Here is a 16,687-nt window from a genome sequence, read left to right as displayed (position 1 = left end):
TGCTACAACCCTGGAACCCGAAAAACTTGTTTCTATAGTGGCACACCTCCACTTTTGTTCACTTAGAGATTAATTAATTAGTTATTATCTTTGATTATCTGTAAGTTTATTGTGGTGCCAGCTTTTGGCAAAAGAAAGCTGAAGACAAATGACTTGCATAAGCATTAAAGTGCAGATAACCTCAATTTTCTGATGGGTAACAACTTGGCTATCGGTATACCTTCGTCATTTGGTCGGAGCAATTTCGTGAATGGAACGGAAGTCGCATGTGGAACGTAAATATGTAACCACAGTGCTGTCATCTGTGGTGGATGGTGCGAATCTAAGTTCACAAAGCCAAAGGAAAACTTTGTAGTATTAACTGTTTAGTATTGGTAGTATTTTAATAAAAAGATTTGTCGAAAATCAGATCCAAAGCCGGGATTTAGTATATTTTTATCGGAGCCATGTTCATTATATAGTTTTAACATGGAATGATTCGTTAGTCGACGTTGCTTCCCAGCAGCGAATTCTAGCGGCGGGAGCGGAAACTACGTGTGATTAGCGTCGAGAAGTTTAGTTGAAAACACTATTTGCTTACATTAATCACGCTTGGTATTATTTTAAAGGATTCTAAGTTAAATTTCGTGTCCGAGGCTCGAGTTTCGTACCGTAAGTTTATTTGCAGCCATGAAAACAAATTAATTTGCTCGTTACCGAGGTCAGATGTTACGCATCTCTGGCGAGTACCGAAATTCTCGCTCACGTATTTTTTAATTTTTTTAATTGGACTTGTACCATTTCTAGAAAAATTAAGGCAATCCATCACCTCCTTCCCAGTAACTCCTGGGTATCTAAATAGCATGAGAGTTTACTAAGCAACTGAGAAAAGTACTGCATACTCACAGCCGAAGAAGTATTCGTCGACGGTTTTGTGCCATCCCAGGTCGTCGTGCGAGTGAGGCACCATGTGGACGTTCAGCATTCCCTCCTTCAACTCGTGGCACGACTGCAACAAGCATTGGAGGTCTCCCGCCACATTTGCGCCGTGTTCCTGCAACACTTATCTACGCCATGTTCCGCAACACATACTTTATAATTACCCCCGTGTTCAGGGAAATTGTGTGCAGTGAAACGTGACAAGGAAAGCATTGCCAAGAGACAACATCGAAGGAAGGTTGGTGGGACTCTATGACAGTCAAGAAAGCGAATGCGATTGAAAGAGGATCTCGGATATGGAAGTCATGAAGTTTAAATGATCTGAAAAGGGATGCATTTTACAGTGGACCTTTCCCAAGAAATAATATCAACATCTCGCAGATCCATGGACAACACACGCCCAACTTGACGGTTACTTGGTCGCTGTTGTGTTTCAGATAATTCTTAGCTGTTTCTTGTGGTTCGCTAAAGCTGTCATCACTTCGCTTCATCACATTTAAACGCTCTCAGAGATAAATTTAATAATCAATAATAGTTTTACAATTCACCAGTATAACCATCTTTAGAAAACAAAATTATGACGCTAAGTTCAGTAAGTCGCACCTAAGACGCGATGGAAATGGAATACCTATTCAATCGAAAAAGTCTGTTGCTTACACGAAATTGGTCACGCTGACGTCACAGGTGTGTCGGACATGATTGGTTAGAAAATTAATTTAAATTCACGTCGGATTAGTGTAAGCTTGCAGCTTTTATCTGGAAATGGGGTACGCGCCACCTGATGAAATGTTCTCAGTGATCCGTCCGTCAACAGCCGAGCGACTCAACAATGATCCGCGTGCGTCAGAAACGTTTCCATTTGGAAACTGCCAACAAAAATTTAATGTCTCTTGTATATGTAGGTTATATTGACGATAAATAAAGCTGTTATAAATCATTAAACTCAATTTTATTTTCGCTGTGAAATATCTTAACATATTTTTCAGATTTGTCATACGTAATTAATTTCACTTCAATACCTTAGTCAATTTTCGTATGAAACATTAAAAAACTTTTAAATGTTTTCGACGTTAATTAAATGGCAGCGGCTTTAAAAAAAAACCTTCAAAACTATTTAAGATAGTGAAGGTTATCGGCAATACCTTCCTAACATTTTGGAGGTCATAACTTCATCCGTCCGTCATCGAAAATTAAAGTTTGGAAGGTTTTGTTAAACGGACGGGTGTAATTTTTGACTTGAGGTCACGTGATTGACAGACGGATAGGAAACGGATGGACGCGACGGATACTGCTAGTCGGCTCACGTGGAAACCGCAGGTCGGCTGCCCGGCCGCACTGGCTTCTGGGAGCGCCGGTGCATGCTGGGTAGCCAGCAGCAGCAGCAGTAGCAGCAGAAGGGGTGCCGGCTGGGAGGTCCTCATGGCTGTTCAGCGCGACTCGGGCGCTCACTGCCGGCCTACACTCTCGTGTTTGTACGTGTCGCTCTCTAATCAGCACCGGAGCAGTGGCCAATGTTCAAGCATTTGCAACCCTGGCTAGTTATCGAACTGAGATACAGATAGCAAAATTAGACTAGCCATTTAACTCATTCGATAACACCAAAATCACCTATGAGTAGAGACCAGAAAAATTCGCGAGTTCATTTCGCGATAGGCTAAAATACAAATAGTTATACCTCAGTGCTGCCTCTGCTATTGGCTCACAACTCACCTGGATGACTCTGAGCCAATGAGAAACACCCAACCAAAGCTGTATCGAATCACAGGCTGCTACGTTGGTACGTCTCACAAGACAGCAACCAATGAGTGGGTGACATTTGACCGAGTGTACGTAGAACCAGGGGTGCAACAACAGGGGGGGGGGGGGCAAGGGTATTTTGCCCCCCCTCTGAAACCTTGAAGTGGGGGCAAACGGGGGCAAAGAAAGTGCTGTGTAATCAATTTTTAGATAATAAAACTGCTTAAATAGCACCATTTTCCACCTTCAAATACAAATTTTCCCGGGGGAGGACCCCCCGGACCCTCCGCCTCAATAGGGGGGATCGATGATTCTTTATAAAAAGGTATATTGCCCCCCCTTTGAAAATTTAGTTGTTGCGCCCCTGCGGTAGAACTATGGAGTTAATCCTACAGGTCATTGAACCCGCGAATTTTTCCGGTCCCTACCTATGAGGCAATAAAATAATAGTTCTTGGGCAGTTCAGAATTTAGTGTTTTAAGTGCGTACTAACTGTTATACTGTATCATTTTAATAACGTCTTATTCTATAAAATTTACATTAGTAACATTATTTTTCAAAATACATCTTCATGCAATAGGTATATTTTAACACTCAAATGTATAAAACTAAAATAATGGTAAATTTGTTTTTGTTTGATTCGGAGATAACTAGAATATGTTCATGTTATCTAGCGTCGTGGCGGACGTGATTATCTATGTCTTCCTATCCTGCGATAAACGTTTTATCTCCTCAAATCCAGGGCATCCTGCAAAAGCTATTGTTACTCCCTTGTGTAGTTAAAGAGAGCTTTATATTAATTTTGTTATAAAAGTCCTGGAAGCTGCTTTGAGTGGGCTAATGACACTACAATATACTCAGAGGTACACAAGGGAGAAACATTAAAAAAAAAAATTTTAACCTACTTCTCACAAGGGGAAGTAGAAAATGGATCGTATTTGAAGAAATAAATAAAACAAAGATGTTTGTTTAAAGCTTTTTATTGTTAATTATGGTTTTATATTATTTTCTTTTGAAAGTTTCAAGAATCACAAAATTACACAGATCAAAGTAACTGGAGCCCCGGCCGTCAAAACTAATCGGTTACAAGCCGGAGCCGTTTCATAATAGTTTACAATTTCCGTCTGCTAATCGATAGTCACCATAGATACGTGCTGCTCTCTGTCAACTATGTTGACAAGTAACGTTTGAAGCCGTCAGCGAACTCTAGCAACAATCTCAGAACTAAGTGTGTTTTACGCTGAAAAATATATTTTTCCCCCTATTTTCTGACGCTCGGCATTATTTTTAATAAATTCTACGGTAAATTTCGTGGCCGAAGCCGTAGTTTCGTATTATTTCAAACATGAATTTATATTTTCTCGTAAATGTTTGTGGCGATTTGTACATTTTATTTTTCTATACAAATACGGAACTCATGGCCGGCCCCGAGTTCAGGGCTAATATTAGCGTTATATATATTCAATGATATTAGTGAGACACTGGATTGTATGGTGTTTTTTATACAATTGTACGTAACATTTCAAGCTGAATACCAAAGTATTGCTTTCCTAGAATAATTATTTACCGTTTTACGAGCCCAAATCGATTTAAGATTTGTTAATGTTTTGAAATTCATAATTAACTTTGTATATTTAAATTGGTTGTTGTGATTTATGTTTTACTGAATATTCGTAGATATCACGACTCAAAATGGCTACTTGCACATATGACAGGTAGTGCTAGCAGTAAAAGTATTCAGATACTATTCATCCGTTAGAAATTCATCTCATACATGTATACCTGCTGCTTTTGCTAAGAGATACAGCGCTGCATGTGCTGTGGACGCATCCCAATGTATTCGGACCCAGTTACAGTTTTTCGAGTTTTTACTTTTAATTAAGCTTGTTGGAGGCAACAATTATTATTTATGAATAAGTTTACGATTTCACAGCACTTTTTAGATTCTTAACAAGTCTAAAAATAAATTAAGAGTTTGTTTAAAGACGATAGAAATATTCGCAGGACACTGGGCCAGACATTAATATAAATTGAATATATTTTTCAGTAAATACCTATAAATTGAAAATATATGTCAGAGTATTTTTCATTAAATGATACGTTAAATTTTAGCATTAAGGCTTTCTAAATCAAGATGGTGAATTAGTTTTTGAGAACTCAAGTTGGTTAGAAGAAATTCTACGTCAATTTAGATAGAAATGGGACCTGTGCTGCTTATAAATAATGATACGTAATCATACTGTATGTATGGGAAGAGTTCTGCTGCATATTTCAACATTTTGAATATTCTAGAATTTGGATAGATAACTACCCTTAAAACAGTAAATTACTTGAAGTAGGAATCACATGACAGGAAGTGAAAGATAAGTATTTTGGAATGTTATGTTCAAAAAAAATAATAGGAAATGCTAATAATTGAGTTAAATATGGAATAAAAATTATTATTCGCATTGATTCATATTTGACTACAATGTTATACACATGTGATAAAACACCCCTCAAATGTGAATTGAATTAATTATTTACAAATAAAAACTTTTTATTGTAGGACTATCAGTAATAACTGAGCTTTGTTAGCTCGTTAAATGAGAGTAAGTGAGAAGTGAGGAAATGATACGAATTATTAGAACAGGGTTACTATTAAGTACTAAAATATTCTTGAAATTTTATTTAAATTTCTTCCAAGTGAAATAAAAGTCGTTTCATGTGGTAGGCCTATCTGTAACAACAGCCCCCCCCCCCCCCCCTGCACGTGTACTGAAAGTAGATGGGATAAAAAGATTATTTTCAATATTTTTGCTTGAGGTAAATCCAAAGGAAATGGTGGTGTTCAGTCAACATCAGAGTAGTAACAATTACCTTTGATCAGACCAAATAAAATTATTTATGTCTTGATGTAAGTTTTTGGACATACGCCATTGCTAAGAACTTTTTATGTTGAAGAAAAACTAAAGAATAAAAATAAAAAATAAAGAAATAAATAAATAAAACCCAAAAAAGACAAAAAAAACACAAAATTAAGCAAAAAAATTGCTGTTGTCAACAAGGATATAAACACCACAAAATATTCCGTAACAGGAATATGGTCAACAAAACAAAGAAAAAAATGTACTAAGAGAACGAAAAAAAAACACAAATTGAGTCGCACCTGTGTTTCCGTACCATGTGCGTCTCTGCCTGAGGACGGGAGCCGATATCAGTTCCCGAAACGTCGCTTGTTTCTGTTTTGGTAAAACTATTGTGTTCGTTTCGTCGTGTTTTTGTCTCGTTTCAACTGTTGTGCTGAATTATTTTGGGTTCAATGTGTTTGTGCTGTCATCATTTATCGTTCTATTCTGTTTTGGAAAACTATTGTGTTTGTTTCGTCTTTTCGTTTTGTCGTGTTTTTGTTTCGTTTCAACCGTTGTGCTGAATGTTTTGGGTTCAGTATTTCTGTGTCGTCATCATTTGTGGCGAAAAACCTTAATGCCGCCCCCCCCCCCTCCTTCCCACCGGCCGGACCCCCCCAAAACATTTTTCCTTGCCTCAAAATACATCACGTAAGCCTAAGATTTTGTCAACAATCAAATGTAAGCAGGCTTGTGTTTTTTTTTTTTTACTTATTACAAATCATAAACAGGTCACCATGGACTTTAAATAATTACTTATATCAATATAAGCAGTCCAAACTGTTACAAAAATCCATTTTCATCTAGTTCCAATAATCGTTAAACATATTATATGAGCTGTTATGTGTCGTGCTGCGCCGCCCCCAGCTACTTGGCGCCCTAGGCGGTTGCCTAGTTCGCCTATATGGACGCGCTGGCCGTGTGGCTGATTGTTGTTGCTTAGAAACGCTCCCATGAACGCACAGTTGCCGAGCGCAGGGGATCCGGTAGGTTGCCGGTCGTGCGGTCTCGGGTCACAGCCGACCGAGGGAAGATGAAGCGATCACCGCTCAAGGCCACCGGGTTCTCGACCACGTGTTCTCCAGAGGGTGGGCTGAGGGGGGAGGGGCTGGATTGGAGCCATGTTATTACCGGGGAAAGGTAGGCCGCGGGGAGGAGGAGGCCGCCTCGGTGGAAATAAAGACATCATCCGGGTCCGACAGGTGGCTGGCCGGCCAATCAGCGCTCAGGACTCGTGCCCCCTCCCCCTTTACCATCCCACCTCCACGCCGCTCCGGCCAGCAGGCTTGTTCTTTGTCGTCAGCAATAAGTCGCTTCGCTCGCACAGTGTGTTAGCTTCGAGAAAGCCTTGGAGCGCTTATGTGCCATTTTGTTCCGTTCCGATTTTTTTTTCCCCGATGCAAATTTGACGTAATTATCGAATCTTGGAGGCCGCTCAACGGCGCGAGGTTGGCTCCACTGCTGGAGGAATCCGAATGTCTGCGTTAGTAGCAGGGGTTCGTGCGTATCTCCGTCTCTGTCCCGCTGGGACCTCTCTTTCTACTAGGGGACTGCCATGTTGCCAAACGTGAACGATGGCAGTTACAGATATTCTAGGAAGGGGGGGGGGGGATTCATTCATTCCAGCCTTGCCGTTGTTCGACTTCACCGCTGTCGGCATCTCCTCTTCGCTGTTGAACAAGCCAGACGGTGGATTCCGGGGCAAAGCGCAACATCTCGTGGCATAGTTGTTATGTAAGCAACAAGAAAGTGGCTGTGGCACCTAATACATTGTAGTTATTTGAGAATTAAGCAACACTCAGACGAACGTAAATTAGGAGCAAATGTCTCAGAAATAAAAGATGAAGGCAAGACATTTTATTGCCCTACATTTCAAATAGAACTTTTAAGGAAAATGAATGGATGCTGTTTAATAATTTTGGTCTTAAGTCACATAATTATTCAGTTATATTTATTTTTAAAAAAATTATAAAATACTATATTGATATAACATGATCTTTGGAGCATATACACTGAACGATTTTACAGTAACATTGTACAGTTTTCGTCATTTTCTATGTTTTATTGCTATATATATTATAAACATAAATAATATGCAAATACGTATATTCTGTTTAAATTACATTAAAATAGTTACGGGCAAATGTACACTATATGTGACTGCGTAGAGTAAATTTACACTTTATATGAACACTTCAAAATATTCTCTATGTAACTTCAAACATCGCCTATATAGTAAACTCCTGGTCAAATTGGCAACGAACGCATAATTTTTACATTGGTGACTCCTGTAATATTTTTTATGGTTTCTTTAATTAAACTTGAGTAAGAATTGGTGTGTCCTCAGCCTTTGAAAGTTTGATCTATTTTCACTTTTCCCGTGATAGACGCATGGGCACGAGTTGTAAGTTTAAGGATACAAAACAAGATAGAGAATATAGAGAGCATGTCTTTCAAAAGTGTTCAGATAAGCCTGTCTAGACTGTAGGTTTCAAAAATAAACCATTTAAAATTGTTTTTTAATCATCACAAAATATTTTGTGATTTTACATTGCGGGACTTCCTCAATCCAAGATTACATTTGTACACACATTTTAGGAAAAGTTGCTTAATTCTTCTTGAGTTCACATAATTATACAACCGATACCAATGGCTGTATGCATAACCTAAACCAATGCAAAATTATCAAATGATGATACTAAATGCATTCGTAGTTTGTTATGCAAAGTTGCTGTAAGAACAGGCTATGCTTATCTTTAAGTGAACTCGAAAATGTAAATTAAGTTCAAGATTCGTTTCACTTATTTATTTTTGTATCAGGTTTACTTATGATTACCATGAATAAAAGCAAAATTAATTATATAATTTTGTGATGAAAAGGCAGGTGTTGATAGCACATGAGTAAATAAGAGCGCAAACTCGGAAAAAAATCATGGTATTTTATTTGTTTACAAACAGTTATTTTTATTTTATAATTAACATAAATTATGTAATGAGCTATGGAGGCCAGGAAGAGCTTTGCAGACGTATTTAAATACCTTACAATAAAAGCGAATAATCAAAATTACAAATATTTTTTTTTTTACATAATTTATACTACAAGAGCAAAAACAAACACATCCCTGGCATTGCTCGATTCCTGCATCTGCTACCCACGAAGGGGACACGGAAGACTATCATAATGTCACAATTCCTCCTGGCCTCTTCGAAAAAGGCGAAACGTACCATAACGGAAAACTGCCATGACGAGACGGAATTATACCATATTTTATTATCCATTCCATAGAATGAGTACAGCAGCATTGCTCTCGAAGTAGTGTATATAATACTCGGTAGATAGCGCTTTTCTCATGTTAACTTTAAAGCCTACAGATAACGCCTCTGACAGTCATAGTTACAATCACAAATCACCTCATAGTAGAAACAAATGTCCTCCTGTTTTGACGGATGCGACGGAAAAGTACCATAATGGAAAACTGTCATAACTTAAAAAGAACAAAGGGGAATTCTCCCGAAATTTCTTATACATTCTACGGAATGAGGAAAACGGCCTTACTCGTAAAATCGTAATGTAACTAGCTTCATAGAATTTACATTTTTCAACACTGGAATCATTAAAATAATTAGGCTATATATCATTATTTAATGAATGCAAATCCATCGCAAATATTCAAGGGCTTTCTTATGTAATGTTTTCATTATAAGGGTGATATTAAGGTTTTAAAAATCCATATTAAATTATTTAAAGTCTTCAAAATGTATTTTTAAGATGCTGAAATGCGAGGAAAATATTTTTGTCAAGCAGCACAGGCGCTCTAGGGGAGACATAGGCTCGTACATCGAATGTTGGTGGGCTTTGCACAGGCTTGCAGTCTTTCCAAAATAAACTCTGCTCTGCGTAGCATATTATTCTGCTTCATTAAAACTGTCAGATCAAAATGAACGAATTATGACACATAAAATAACAACAAAAACACATTAACACAAGACCTACACATCAATAACTTTGCGACACACAAATTGTTTATCAATGTTAACTAATTGGTTACTTTGGTATTCACAAAAATCTGAAAACAGAAACTATCTTTTTGCTTAAGTTTTTAACAATGAATGTTTCTAGATTATTCAAAAAGAGTTATAAAATTTTACACATTTTATAGCTACTAATGGTTGTAAAACTGTCACTAATTCTGTAATTGCAAGTTGGAATTCTTAATCCAAACCGAGATATTATGACTGAACCAACAAAAATGGTAATAAAATTTATATAATAAAAAGTAAATCACTGATTGAACGTCTAATAAGTATGCAAATATTTTATATAGGAATGTAGCATATTCAAAATAATTTAAATTCCTGAAATTTTTAAGTATTAATTTAAGAACTTTTTTCTGCATGCTTTCAATTCTATTCTAATTAAAATTAGTTGATTCAGAGAAAGAATTTAAATTTATTAAGAGCTAAAGATCTTCATGTGTTCCTAAATGTTGGTGAAAAAAAGCTTGGCATTAATATAATCGAAGGTCTTAAATGATGTTTAATGTCATTACATACTATGTGATAATTCTGATTAACTAAATTAGTTTTTTGACTAAAGGTTATACAGTAAATGCTATCGTAATTCAGAGACGTTTGTAACTTGATAATCAGATCCGGACAGCTGAAATATCTTGTTGAATAGTTCCACACACATATTTCCCAATTATTTTTTCATCAGTTGGAATATAATTTATTAAATATAGAGTAGTTGAGATAAACTACTACTTTGCGGAACACCCAATACCATGAAATAGCATTTGCAAATTTTACTGAAAAGCGTCTATTTGTAAGATAATTAAAACAATTAAAATGCATTGCTTGACGAGGCCTAAAATTGATAATTTTTTAATCATAAGATTATGTTGGACAGTATCAAAGGCTTAGCTCATGTTGAAATAAATAGAATATTTTATTTACATCTGGATTTATACTGGTACACACACACATATAAAAAAAAGAGTATGTTAAAGACGATCTTCCTGATTGAAAACTGTGTGTTTTTACAGAAATAATATTTTTAGGAATAAAATTAATGTACCTATAAATATTAAAACTTCTAAAAAAACTACATAAAAAAGGTTTTTGACTAAAATTTAACCGTCAAAAATACAGACCGATAAATGGTTGAACACACAACATCGGTATACAACCACTCACTGACTGATACACACTTAATTCAAATGTTTTATGTTCAAAAGCAATTTTATTTTAATGTTTAAAATGTTTGTTTGAGCTTTATTTATAACATGTTACTAAAAACTAAAACGCTACAAAACTAAAAAAAAAAAAATATATATATTTTTGCAAAACTCCGTTCCCCCGGAGAAACCCCCGGAATGGCCACCGCATGGGGAGCCCAAGAAAAGAAACGGGCTCCCCATTTGGAAGCCACCTGGAAGGTTTTTTTCTGTTCCACCCACCGTTTCTTTGGTAGCCTGACTTGTTACAAGGGATTGTATTCCTACCAGAGAAAATGCCACCATTTCGTCTGGGCAATCCGCCTTGGAGGAGCCGGGGCGCGAACCCGGGTCCTACAAGTCACAAGGCAGGCGCTCTACCCCAGAACCAGAGTGGTAGAGCGGATACTTGCAGTCTTCTTAACACTGACATGTTGTTATTCCACGAGTTTACTGTAGTTTCGTGTGTCATCAACACGTGCAGTAACATCTAACCTCGATAAGGAACAAATTTATGTGTTCTTATGTTGTTCGTTCAGAATTAATTATGTAATTTCATTACAGTGAAATATAATTTAAATAACTAGTCTGGCAATTTTTTAGTTGATTTCCTGCAAACAAACTTACAGTCCCGCTGTACAACAATTATATAGAAATATAGACCAGTAAAAAAATATGTAAGAACTTGCACTGTCGATGGTAAAGATATTTTGAAATAAATGTTAGATATTAAAAGTGTGTGTTTAGTTAAAATATGTGCGTGCTTACAAGCATGAAGTTATTGTATAAACATTTGATTTATTTTGTTTTAAAGCCACTGACAAGTTAACTTTTTTATATTACTTCTGGCTTTATTTTGTTTTACCGTGCTTTACATGCGCAGCTAATACTGGAAAGCTATTCAAACAACTGTTTGCAAATAACTAAATATTGGAGGTACTGGAGAAACACGTAGCATAAAAAGTAACATTATTTTGTAGTGATACAGTTATTTTCATGTAAATGTACAAATTAACAAATATGTAAGTTTACAAGAAATATCAGTTCCATTTAAAAAGAAAATTTACGGTGCAAAACGGCAACGATGAAACTTAACAGATAAAACTTGAAAAAAAAAAAAATAACGACGGCTATACAGAGACGCACAGATGAATCCAGCGATGTGAATAAACAGTGATGATAGCGCAGACTAACAGAGTATATGATTCCTAGAGATCAGTTGCGGCATTTCGGAAAAGAGATCTATTCCCTTCTTAAGGCACAAACAGACTGAGGTTTGTCATGAAATACAGTTTAATGAGTAATGTCGTATGTACGATACTTCATCTTGAAATAATTAACCTATCATTTAAAATTTTGTTTGTCAATTGAAATGTTATTTAATGAACTACACTGAATTTGTTGATATTCACATAGATACTGACTTTCTTTAAACATATTTGTGTTTTGTTTGTTTTATGTGTGCCTATATTTGTTTACACTTCTGTAACAAGGCACGTGTATTAGTGCAGAGAAGCTTGCTCAAAAGAGGAACCTGTTTCCGTAACAATAAGTGTCAAGAGCATAGTTAAAAAAGGAAGGGGGGGAACTAGGGTTGCCAGATTTATTTAGACAAAGAATTTTATTTTACAAAATTTACAATAGCAGGAATTTCAAAAAAGTACTTAAGGTATCGTCAACTAACCTAAACATGTATTTTCAAGCATTATCTTTGTAAAAGAGTTTCCGGAGGAGGGACTGGCTTCTGCCCTCCCCTTCCACAAATACTGGTGCACCCATGGTAAATGTGTAAACAAAATCACATGTAGTTACACGCATTAGTACACGATATACTCAAAACACGTTAATTAAAATTTTGGTGACTGTAACTTTTGAAAAAATAGTAGTTGTATTTATAATATTAGATGTAAATTTTTTCAAGACATGTAATGATAGCTTACATGGAGTACTCTAGTCTGAAACTATGTATTTGTACTGTTATGTAATGATCGTACACTCACGCCTGTAGCATGGGGCATAAATACAAGGCAATCTGAAGATGAGAAAAGATACACTATCGAAGTTTATGGACCGAGTCGTAAGACACTAGATTCATATTCTAGAGAACACAGGTTCAAATCCCGGCTGGCCATTGTCATATCGTCTTAAGGTACCAGAATAGACGAAAAGATTTTATATTTTCCTAACTATGTAGGCTTCGGCCTGAGACGCATTTAAGAGTCTTTCCTACCTAGACCTCCCAAATAGGTACACTTAGTTTTAATTTAGGTTAGGAAAAAGATTCTGTTCAGTGTAGCTCACGGTACAAACGTGATAGTGCGGTTATTCGTGTGTTTTTGTATAGAGGACCGACAATAATGCGCAGTACACATTGTGCTTTCACCAAAATAAATAAATTAATGTTGATATTATGTTTTCGGTATCTCATATCACAGGCCAAGGTTAAATACAATTTTCGTCGAATATTAATAGTAAGCTACCATTTAGTGTCTGTTTTGAATTAAAATTTTTAGTACGTAGTCACTGGCTCAGTATATGTGCTTAATGAAGCACCCCCTCAGCAGACTCTCGTCTGACTGATAGAGGGATAACATCATCGCCGATGAGGGCCGCGGGGCCCGAATGCCGCATCTTGGCATCGAACTCCGCGACCCTTTAGGAGTACCAGGTGGCTTACTGCCGACCCATAACCTCCTGTTTTGCCTAATGTGTTTTCGGTTTTGACTTTTTGTGTGACTGACTTTTAAATAAGCTGCGACGCTGTGTTTTGTTGCAAGTGACCTGGTATAATCTACTTTAATTTCGTGTGGTGACTCTACTTTAAACTCGTGTGTTGTCCAGCCCTCCCTTTAAGTTTAAAATTTAAATTCAAAGGGGGGGGAAGGGGGTGAATATTAATTTAAGCTGAGCAGTTGGCCTTAGCTGCTCAGTTTGTTTTGATTTTTATTTACTTGCTTGAAGAGCGTGTTGATCTATTTATTTGCGTGTGGGCAAAGGCTGGACTGATTTACTGTGTTAGCTAGTGTGTTGTGTGTGTGGCGAGGTTCCTAGACCGTGGGCTGCTGACCCCCTCCCTTTAACGGGAAGAGGGGCTAGGCCGGCGGAGGGGACGAGTCCCCTCTGCCCACGGCTGGCTCGGTGTGTACCTAGCGCGGCTCAGCACCGCAGTTAACATTTCTGCCAACTGCAGCACTGCGCCGCGCGGAGCAGACTGCAGCTCGGTGCGGCCCCAGGCCCTGGGGAGCTGCGGTCTGGTGTGAGCTGGTTCAGCTGCGAGCTGTGCGCCCTTGGTGGCTAGGCCGGCCTCCAGGAGTCGAGTGGCTTCTTCAGGTGTTGCAAAAGCCACTCGGTGAAGGCCGGTGGGGCGCCCTGTTGCCTTGCTGCGTATGCGCCAACACTTGGTCGGTTTGTGGCCGGCCTCGTGCAGTGCAGACTCCACTTCTTCGGTCGGTACCCCAGCCCCTCCGCCGCCCCGAAGGACGACAAAGTGCCAGGGCACTCTCTTCAGTTGCGGAGGCTGCTGGCGATGTTCTGCAGCAGGCTGCAGTCTTGGTTCCCGCGCAACAGTGGCGGCCGCCTCCCTCTTCTTGGCTGGAGGGGCCGGCGTCACTGGGCGGTCTCGAGGCGTGCGCAGCTGTTGTAGACTTGGTGCTGGTGCTGTGGCAGCAGTGCTGGTACCTTTCTCTGCCGTAAAAACGGCGGTTTGGGTGCCAGAGTGTTTCCACTTGGCTGCGGCGGACGTCTGACACGAGGTGTGTCGGAGCCCTGCTGGTTTGTCCGTCTGTGTGCTGCAGTCCTGCAGCTCTGGAGTGAGCTCAGGCGTCTGGAATGAGCTGTCGTTGCTGTGGTTTTTCTTGTTTTGCCTTGCTTGCTCCTCGCATTGCACCACATCCCAGTAGATGCCCCATGCGAGGTACTCCGGCGGTTCTGATGCAATGCGGACGACCGCATGTGTTGTACGAATGCGGTACCTTGAGTCCCGCACTCTCTTGAGACGGTCAAGGCAGGCCGAATCTCGCAGGTACACCAACGCCTCTGTGGTGCCTGCTGCGCTGCGGATCGGCACTACATCTACTTCTGGCTGGTACTCTTCATCGTCGAAGTCCGCCACATATCTAGTGACCAGCTCGCTCAGCTCCCCCGGCTCAATGGCTGGATCCCACGTGATCGTGCAGCAGAAAGCCGGGCAGCCGATGCCAGCAGGCATGTGTTCCTCGTAGATCGTCTCGAAGAAGCCGATATATCGACCACTCTCAGAGCGCATCGGCGACAAGTCATTGTCGCAGTCTGCCTCTAGGCTAGGTTCGCACTGCTCGGTTTGCTTGTGGCCGCGGTGGTTTCCCCTCCTCTTTCGGTGCGGGTTTGGCATCTTGCTGCTAGTGAGGAGAGAGCTCGACCGACCAGGCTGGCTGCTAGAGTGCGAATGCTCTGTCTCTCTCCTTTTTTTTTTTTTTAATCATTACACTAAAAGCTACTTGCTGACATGACGTTTCACGCGAAACCAACGGTCACGAGTCCCGATTCAGCCCCATCGATTTTTCTGCTGATTCCTGAAATAATTCTAGAATATTGGTAGGATGCTTCCTTACTGTAGTTCATGGCTAATTCCTTTCACATTGTCGCTCTACTGTGGCGTTGTGTTTGACCGTGTGCATTGACCTCGCTATTAATCTGTTCACGGACAAGCAAGTATTTCAGAATAAGAAGAAATATAATATCTGAAATAGGCTATTCCTCTAGTAAACATACATAAAAATGATTTCAAGGCTTTCATAAATTAATATTCTGAAATGTTTTCACTTAACCAACTATGTCAATGTCTTCGAAATCATTATAAATACTCAAATGAGCATTTATAATGATTTCGAAGTCATTGACGCAGTTAAAATATAGGCCTAATTTTAAAACTACTTAATCAAAAAAACGTAAACTGCAAACGTGAATCAGTTCTCAGGTTGTAAATGTATTTATTGTTTTTATCTATTCTTAATGGCAATTGTTTTTTCTGTAGATGCCGGAATCACAATATGCTGTGACAGCCCTGACACGACAAAATACAACACCACAGCCATTAAGAAGTAAGGTCGTAGTGAAGTCACCCCACGGAAAATGGAACCCCCAACAACCCATCAGAAACATAATGTGGGTATTAGTAATGATGTAGTATCGTAAACATATTTTTTTTTGTTAAATCATTCATGCTTAAGTTTATTTTATCGTTCTTTTGATAGACATGACGTAAAATAAAATCAATTGAATTGCCACCTCAGTACTATAGATGGCTATACACCTGATGGTGACATTCTATCGTGGCATTTTAAACATATGATATACATCATGCAATATTTTACTTAATTAACCGTCGGTTGTCAGGGAATTGTGATTTTCGGTCACTGGATTGCATTTCATTTCAACTAGTGTCCTGGAGCTAACACATAAATTAGAATCACAAGATTTTGTATGCTGCTTATTTCTACAAATTCTCTCTTAAATAACAGACATAATTTACTCATGTCGTTCGAGTATTATGACTGTGTGGTTACGTTTAAGTTATGGTAGTTTTCCATTATGGTATTTTTCCGTTGCCCCCAGGTGGAATTCTAGCATTATGGTAGTTTTCCATTATGGCAGTCTTCCGGCCGGGGAGGGGGGGGGGGGAGAAGCCCCACCACTTAACGTAAGAGCGTCCGTTTCTTCGTTTGAGAATCTTCTCTACCAAGTACGTATCGGGATACATCTTAGACTGAATCTCTTTGGCATAGAAGCCATCCCGAATAGACATGTGGTCCAAATCTTTGAGGTAGTTGGTTTCTTGGCTCCGATTTGTGTTGGGGGGTGGGTGGTGTTTGTATAGGATTGTTTAACCAATATTTGAATACTAAAATATGTAAACTTGTTGTTATGGTAACTAATAATTTGATGCACATC

At 38.8% G+C, this 16,687-nt stretch overlaps 1 protein-coding gene across 1 annotated transcript in view; it reads right to left on the bottom strand.

Annotated features, from left to right (window-relative positions):
- LOC134533385 (lysosomal alpha-mannosidase-like) overlaps nt 1-15,128 on the bottom strand; it is a 40,352-nt gene extending 25,224 nt beyond the window's left edge. Inside the window, exons 1-3 of the mRNA XM_063370906.1 lie at nt 14,438-15,128; nt 2,223-2,341; nt 886-988 (exon numbers count right to left, since the gene is read on the bottom strand). Coding sequence (XP_063226976.1) covers nt 886-988; nt 2,223-2,341; nt 14,438-15,128 — 913 coding nt within the window. The remainder of the gene's footprint in view (nt 1-885; nt 989-2,222; nt 2,342-14,437) is intronic.
- Nucleotides 15,129-16,687: the final 1,559 nt, after the last annotated feature.

This window comes from Bacillus rossius, chromosome 6 (assembly GCF_032445375.1).
Source record: "Bacillus rossius redtenbacheri isolate Brsri chromosome 6, Brsri_v3, whole genome shotgun sequence".
In the NCBI taxonomy this organism is placed as follows: domain Eukaryota; kingdom Metazoa; phylum Arthropoda; class Insecta; order Phasmatodea; family Bacillidae; genus Bacillus; species Bacillus rossius.
The sequence above is the reverse complement of the archived record's forward strand: the minus strand, read 5'-3'. Positions and strand labels throughout refer to the sequence as shown.